This window comes from Suncus etruscus, chromosome 13 (genome assembly GCF_024139225.1).
Source record: "Suncus etruscus isolate mSunEtr1 chromosome 13, mSunEtr1.pri.cur, whole genome shotgun sequence".
NCBI lineage: Eukaryota > Metazoa > Chordata > Mammalia > Eulipotyphla > Soricidae > Suncus > Suncus etruscus.
In genome coordinates, this window is record NC_064860.1 from 1,642,347 (window position 1) to 1,650,722 (window position 8,376).

Below are 8,376 nucleotides of genomic sequence, written 5' to 3' on the forward strand. Positions count from 1 at the left end.
ACATCAGCTGGGACACACTTAATGCACTACAAACAGCACCTAGTACAGGACATGTGAAAAACAACACACGTGACTTGCTGTGGCACAAATGACACTCATGGTACATGTAATGCTCTACCCTCTGTTCCCACATGCCAGGACCATGAGTACACAGGCCAGGCTTGAAGTTCCCAGCCTGCACCTCAGACCTTCCCCTGTAGACTTGGCCTCTGAGCAGGAGAGGCTGGGGGGGAGACAACTGTATCTCATCGTGATTTGTCCCTTTCTTAGAAGGGGACAGTGGCCCTGGCCCTTTCTCTAAGTTTATTCCTGCACCAGCCTATCAACATGTTATGAGGCTGGAGCACAGTGCAGGGATGAGGGGTCTGAGACAAGGAACAGGCCATGGTGGGAACACAGCACAGGGATGAGGGCTCTGTCTGTGCTGGCAGCCACAACAGTCTTATCCAAACCCTCCCAGTTGCCCCAAGAGGCTGCCAGGCCACTGGGGGACTTTGGCTCCTGCCAACTTTTCCTTCCCTGGCCCATTTCTACTGTCCCCCTTACTGGCCCGAGTCTGGCTGTCCCTGGATCCTGTGGAAATCACCCATTTCCTGGTCTCTTCTTTCCTGTCTGCAGCTTCACCCAGCCTCAGATCTCTCCAGCAAATCACTCCCTTCCCACACTGCCCCATGTGGGTCATCCCATGTCATAGACCCTCCGCCTGCCCTACGGACCAGAGATAGAGCCCTTGCTCCTCCCTGGTGACCTAGTCTTGGCACTAGGGACCTCCCAGACCAGAGCTCAGTGCTAAAATCACTGCCCCAATCACCTAGTCATAGTCTACCAAGACACATGGCCCAGGGGAGCCCTCCTTGAGCATTTTCCCAGGTGTAAAATGACACCAGCTATTAACCTGAGGACATCCCCATCTTCCTTTTTCCTTTAACTTAGCCCCTTGGAAAGGCAAGGTTTGTTTCAGGTAAATCAGTTGCTAACCTGGCTAGAAACTGCTGAAGAAGAATGAGAGGAAGAAGCTGATTAAAAAAACCAGCCAAAGCCTTAAATTGTGCAAAACATACTGTAGCTATGATGTAGCTGCATTTGACCGAACCACTATGAAGATTCACCCGCTATTTGGGGATGGGCGGTGGTGCTAGTGGTAAGCCATCTGCCTTGCAAGGGCTAACCTAGGATGAACTGTGGTTTGATCCCCCGGTGTCCCATAGGGTCCCCCGAGCCAGGAGCAACTTCTGAGCGCATAACCAGCAGTAACCCCTGAGTGTCACTGGGTATGGCCCAAAAACCAAAAAGAAAAAAACTAAAAAAAAAAAAAAATTCATTCAGCTGTAATGTTTTCACAATATTTAAAGTAGAAACATGTCAGTTAGGTTTTTCTTCTGCATAAGTTTTTTTTTTTGGGGGGGGGGGTTTGGGCCACACCCGGTGATGCTCAGGAGTTACTCCTGGTTATGCTTTCAGAAATTGCTCCCAGCTTGGGGGGGGACCATTATGGAATGCTGGGGGATCAAACCACAGTCCATCCTAGGTTAGTGTGCGCAAGGCAAATGCCCTACCTCTTGTGCCACTGCTCCTAATCATAGAATACCACAGTTGTCGGCAACCTTTTTTTTTTTCAATTGCACCTAATCTCGCCAAAACCACGATTGAAAATTATTTTGAGTGTCACACAGGGCGCGCACTGACAGAGGCTAGGAGCAGAGTCCTGACTCCTGGAGCGGCCGCCCGGCAGAAGTGCCAAATTAAAAGTGGAAAGAGCCACATGTGGCTCGCGAGCCGCAGGTTGCCGATCACTGGCTACCATCAACTATTTTAGGAGAATCTTTAATGTTTAGATAGTATATTAGCAGCATGCAATAATTACATTGTAAGTTCTCAAGCAGAGGCAGTCTATTGTAAGGACTGCCTTTGCTGCCAGTTATCATAGGGTGTTTGTTTGTTTGTTTGTTTGTTTGGGGCTCACAACCCGCAGCGCTCAGGGATTACTCCTGGCTCTATGCTCAGAAATTGCTCCCGGCAGGCTCGGGGGACTATATGGGATGCTGGGATTTGATCCACCATCCTGCTGCATGCAAGGCAAACACCGTACCTCCATGCTATCTCTCCAGCCCCTATCGTAGGCTGTTTTATGTTAGAAAACTGAATAGAGGGGCTGGAGAGATAGCAAGGAGGAAAGGCGTTTGCCTAGAAGGTCAGTGGTTTGAATCCCGACATCCCATATGGTCCCCCCAAGCCTGCCAGGAGTAATTTCTAAGTATAGAGCCAGGAGGAACCTGAGCGCTACCGGATGTGACCCAAAAAAAGAAGAAAAAAAAAAAGGAGAAAACGGAATAAAAACACTGAATACTGTAGAAATGCACTTTGCTCAGTAATACTTGAGTTTTGTTACAGAAAAAAAATTCTTTTGGGGGTTGTTTTGGGTGACACCTGGCAGCGCTCAGGGGTTACTTCTGGCTCTGCACTCAGAAATCACTCCTGGTAGGCTTGGGGGACCATAAGGGATGCCAGAAATTGAACCACATCTGTCCTGGGTCAGCTGCATGCAAAGCAAACGTTTGCCTTACTGCTGTGCTATCTCTTCGGCCGCCACGATTTTTTTTTCTTAGGGGCCAGAGAAATAGCACAGCGGTAGAGCTTTGCATGCGGCTGACCCAGGACAGAGGGTTGTTTAAATCCCGGCCCTGCTCTTGTCTCCAGCCGACATGCCGTCCAGACTGAGGAAGACCCGAAAACTCCGGGGCCACGTGAGCAAGCACCGGAAGCACCCCAGAGGTCGGGGTAATGCTGGCGGCATGCATCACCATAGAATCAACTTTGACAAATACCATCCAGGTTACTTTGGGAAAGTGGGCATGAGGCATTATCACTTAAAGAGAAATCAAAGTTTCTGCCCAACTGTCAATCTTGACAGACTGTGGACGTTGGTCAGTGAGCAGACACGGGTTAATGCTGCCCAAAACAAGACTGGAGCAGCTCCTGTCACTGATGTGGTGCGATCGGGCTACTACAAAGTTCTGGGGAAGGGAAAGCTCCCGAAGCAATCTGTCATTGTGAAAGCCAAATTCTTCAGCAGAAGAGCTGAAGAGAAGATTAAGGGAGTGGGAGGGGCATGTGTCCTGGTAGCTTGAAGTTACAAAGGACGCTTCATTAAAGGATACAACTGCTGGGGCCGGAGAGATAGCATGGAGGTAAGGCGTTTGCCTTTCATGCAGGAGGTCATCGGATCGAATCCTGGCACCCCATATGGTCCCCCGTGCCTGCCAGGAGCAATTTCTGAGCCTGGAGCCAGGAATAACCCCTGAGCACTGCCGGGTGTGACCCAAAAAAAAGGATACAACTGCTAAACAAAACAAAAAAAAAAAAAATCCCGGCCCTGAGCCTGCCAGGAATGATTTCTTTTTCTTTTTCTTTTTTTGGTTTTTGGTTTGTGGATCATACCCGGCAGTGCTCAGGAATTACTCCTGGTGCTATGCTCAGAAATCGCTCCTGCCAGGCTCAGGGAACCATATGGGATGCCAGGATTCGAACCACTGTCCTTCTGCATGCAAGACAAACACCCTACCTTCATGCTATCTCTCTGGCTCCAGGAGCGATTTCTGAGCACAGAGTCAGGAGTAACCCCTGAACGCCACCCGGTGTGACCCAAAAATCAAAGAAAAAAATTCTTAACTGTGTAATTGATGGTTCTTGCTGTAATAGTATATTGCCTATATTTCTACCTCTAGTAATGTGCTATAAAGTAATATGATATCAGGGGTCTCAAACTCAATTTACCTGGGGGCCGCAGGAGGCAAAGTCGGGTGATCCTTGAGTGCAAAGTCAGTAGTAAGCCTTGAACATTGGGGAGTGTGACCCAAACAACTAAAACAAAACAAAACAAAAAAAGATTCCTCTAGGGCAGGGCCACAAAATGTTGTACGGAGGGCCGTTTGCGGCCTAGGGGCCGCAAGTTTGAGACCCCTGTCTAGATTTTAATATCCTGAGCCTCGGCAAGTGTACAAGTCTTTTTAAAAAATATATGGTTCAGGACTTGAGCAGTGGCTAAAGCGGTAAGTTGTTAGCCTTGCCCGCACTAGCCTAAGACGGACCGAGGTTTGATCCCCTGGCATCCCATATGGTTCTCTAAGCCAGGAGCAAATTCTCAGCGCATAGCCAAGAGTAATCCCTGAGTGTCACTGGGTGTGGCCTTCCAAAAAAAGAAACATGGTTCACTTGCACAAAACTGATTAGTTTTTGAGAGATCGTTAATGCCCTTGAAGTGGTTTTGAGGGTGTGAAACGAAATAATGAGAATTTGAATTACAGTGTTGAAATTAAGTCTACTTATTTTATTATTATTATTTTCGTTTGTTTTGGGGCCACACCTGGTGATACCCAGGGGTTACTCCTGGCTATGTGGTCAGAAATCGCTCCTGTCTTGGGGCACCATAAGGGACGCTGGGGATCAAACCGAGGTCCTCCTAGATCAGCCTTGTAAAAGGCAAATGCCCTACTGCTGCGCTCTCGCTCCGGCCCCTCTACTTAATTTATCAAGTCATGTTTATGCCCTGATTTTATATACTTGTATCTATCAATAAACATTGTGATACTTGAAAAAAAATAAACTTAGCCCTTTGGTATGTAAAAGTCCACCTGAATCTTACTCTACCCTCCCCTACCCAGTTGAAATTGTACTGCAAATAAAGAAAAGTCAGTTTTGGCTTGGTGCTCAGAGAGATACCAAGAGGCGAGAGGCAAACTGACTCTATGACTCTCTCCTAACTGACTTGGTTTGTTAATCCTTCACAGCTTCTTCAGACCCGTCTGCCTGGGGGGTGAAAATATGGGTGTGGAGTGATTTCACATTGTGGAATTTATTTTTCACCAGGGAAGCGTCTCTGCTGAGTGGGGGCCTGGTCCTGGCAGAAGCCAGAGCAACTCTCCATGGACCCCAAAGCCCGATCAGCACTGGCAGGATCGTCAGCTGGTGCATGTTCATCTCCCTTATGACTGATGAGCTGGAAAGGGGCCAGCGATGACAGCCCCTTGATGTGGTGTCCCCCCTCCCACAGCTCCTCTGTGTGTTGGTGACTGCCAGTGAGTAGCAACATGATTTTGATGAAATCCAAATTTATTAGGGTTATTAAACATCATTAATTATTTGGCACCATCTAGATTTCATTTGCTTCATTCTTAATGAAAATTGACAGCTTTATATTTTTGGGTGTAAAGAGTGAGATTTCGTTCAAATGCTTCCTGCCCTCTTCCAGGGCTGTGGGGCTCCTTGCTTCCTTCCTTCTGGACCAGACTTCAGCCCCTGGTGGGGAGGACAACTTTTTGTGTCAAATGGACTTTCAAGTGTCTCCCCCCTCCACAAACCCTCCTCGTTTCAGTTCCAGGAGGAGGGAAGGGCACATCGGGGGCCAGAAATGCTATGAAGGTACCGCTGCTTCTAGAAACTTCCCGCCCCAGTTGACACACGTGGCTCAGGGTCACTGAAGGTCAGTCTGTAGGGTCCCTGGTGGTGGCAGCCAAGCTCTGGAGACATGCTGGGGAGGCTGCAGTTTCAGATTTCTGACCTGTGCTCCAAGCCCAGTCAAGCAGTTCTCAGGTGGATTTCTGGGGGGACCATGCTGGGCCAGGCCTGGCGATTACAGGGGAACCCCTGCCCTGTCCAGGAAAGGCCACAGAGCCCCTTCAGGTGACAGCCCCAGGGGCCTGCATACTCGTGCGGCAGACATATGGTACATGAGTGCACCAAGGACAAGTGTGAAGAGAAGGGAGGCAGGGAGGCATGAGCAGAGCAGCCATCCTGGACACCACACTGCGTGAAGATGGGGTCTGAGCCAAACATGGTCAGGTGGTTCCCTGGACCCCTGCTCAGGGATCTGGGGCTTGACTTCCCCTGATGTGCCTGCACCTTGAGCAGAGACTGTGGAAAAGCTCTGCTAAACATGCAGGACAGAAGTCACTGGTACACGAGGACTTTCCTAACAACCAAGGGAGGAATCAGACCAAGAGGCATTCTAGAGGGGCCAGAGCCATAACACAAACCCTGGGCATTTGCCTTGCATGTGGCTGACCCAGGTTCGATTTCCCCTAGGGAAATAGTGTCCCCAGAGCCTGCCAGGAGTGATTCCTGAGTACAGACATAAGAGTAAACCCTGAGTGCCACTGGGTGTGGACCACAAACAAATTAACCCACAAACCAACCAACCAACCTACAAACAAAGGAGCTGTTTTATAATGTTCCAGGGTGTTCTTCCAATTGCTTGATATGGAGTTTCAAGAAATCGTCCCTGGAAAGTTGGAGTGCAGGAGCCTTCCCCCACAGCAATTACCCCCACAGAAATCCACAGCATCAGCAGAAGGCCCAGCCTGAGTGATCCAGAGAAGAGCCCTTTTTTCTTTACCTTCCTTCCTCAGGAACTGAATTGGTCCCACAGCTTGGACCCTCCTGAGGTTGGAGCACTTAGGCCAGGACTCAGCAAACGTGAGCCTCAGGTCAATAAGAAACTTCTGTCTGCTGACTGATTTCAGATCTTGACAAAGTTTCTAGAAGTTTAGAAAGCGCTTGATGGGGGAGAGATAGCACAGTGGCGTTTGCCTTGCAAGCAGCCGATCCAGGACCAAAGGTGGTTGGTTTGAATCCTGGTGTCCCATATGGTCCCCCGTGCCTGCCAGGAGCTATTTCCGAGCAGACAGCCAGGAGGAACCCCTGAGCACTGCTGGGTGTGGCCCAAAAACCAAAAACCAAAAAAAAAGGGGCCGGAGAGATAGCATGGAGGTAAGGCATTTGCCTTTCATGCAGAAGGTCATCAGTTCGAATCCTGGCGTCCCATATGGTCCCCCGTGCCTGCCAGGAGCGATTTCTGAGCACGGAGCCAGGAAAAACCCCTGAGCACTGCCGGGTGTGACCCAAAAACCACAAAACAAAAAAACAAAAACAAAAAAAAAAGAAAGAAAGTGCTTGATGGGGTCGAAGAGATAGCACAGCAGTAGGACCTTGCAAGCAGCCGATCCAGGACAAATGGTGGTTCAGATCCCATAGTGTCCCCTGAGCCTGCCAGGAGCAATTTCTGAGTGTAGAGCCAGGAGTAACCCCTGAGCACTGCTGGGTGTGACCCAAAAACCAACCCCCCCCCCAAATGTGCTTGATGTGCAGAGAAAACCCTTTCTCTAGTACACCTAGGATTCTCTGGAAATCAAGAGGCAGATTCTAGCGTGACTTATAGCCACAGTTGAGAACAGGCTTTGTGAGAAAGCGCCAACAGATGCCTCATAATCTGGTGGCCAGTTTGTGCTCACTGTCTCTTTGAAGGATATGTGTCCCTATCCCCAACATCCACAATCAAGGAAAATGAGCATGTCTCTGTCAGTGTGGGGGCCACAGCCCAGAGAGAAGGTACTGAACTGACAGGCAGAGCCAATGAACTATGAAACATGAGAGAGAACCTGGAAGAAATAGATACATTCTTGGACTCCCATCACTACTGAGGAAATTAAAATGGTAATCAAAAGTGTTTCCAAAAATAAAAGCCCAGGCCCAGATGGGTTCACTAATGAATTCTTTCAAACCTTTCAAGAGGAATTTGTAACAATCCTTTTCAGCCTCTTTCATAAAAGTGAAGAAATAGGAACGCTTTCAAATAGTTTTTACTAAGCTAACATCACCTGATACCAAAACCAGACAGAGATGCTGCCAAAAAAAAGAGCCAGTGAGGTATCTGAGCACTGGGCTCACAGCTGGTGAGCACAGAAAGGGGGAATTCCACCATACATGGTGCCATGACTGCAACCAATTTATGAAGTGACCTTGCTCTGGAAAAGACAGAATTTGGGGAGTCAAACCCCAGTAAACCAGACACAAAACAACCAAAACCAGAGTCATGCATGTCAGGGATAAAGTGAGAATAACACTTTCTAGTCACCAACTATAAATTTCGTGATAAATATGAAATCAATCAATCAATGAAATCAATCTTCTGTGATATTAGAGTGATTAGATTTGCCCCCCAAGTATATTAGCAGCTGAAATGGGCTCCAGTGCCAGCTTGGCGATGCCACCCCAGTGTGTCTCAGAAGCATGTCTCTGGGGTTCTCGATTAGGTGGAAATTTTAGGAGCCACAAAAATTATGAGAGGAAAGTAGCCTCATTAGTCATTTCCCTGCAGGAACAGTAGCAATTTGAAGAATCCCAGCACTCTGAAGGTCAAGATTAAAACCCAAGTGATTTATTGCCACTGATTTAGAGATTAACAGTGTGCCAATTAATCAATTACCCAACGTGATGAATTGACAATTAATTGACATTCCAGTTCCAATCTGGCAAAACTCCTCGATTTCCACAGTAATAGGGAAATCTTGAAATGGCAAGGGTATGAGGACTTCTGCCAAG

At 48.3% G+C, this 8,376-nt stretch overlaps 1 protein-coding gene across 1 annotated transcript; it reads left to right on the forward strand.

Annotated features, from left to right (window-relative positions):
* Positions 1-2,700: 2,700 nt before the first annotated feature.
* LOC126025517 (60S ribosomal protein L27a-like) lies at positions 2,701-3,159 on the forward strand. Its single transcript, XM_049785318.1, has one exon. It carries the CDS (start codon positions 2,703-2,705, stop codon positions 3,126-3,128), a length of 426 nt encoding a protein of 141 aa, XP_049641275.1. The 5' UTR covers positions 2,701-2,702; the 3' UTR covers positions 3,129-3,159.
* Positions 3,160-8,376: the final 5,217 nt, after the last annotated feature.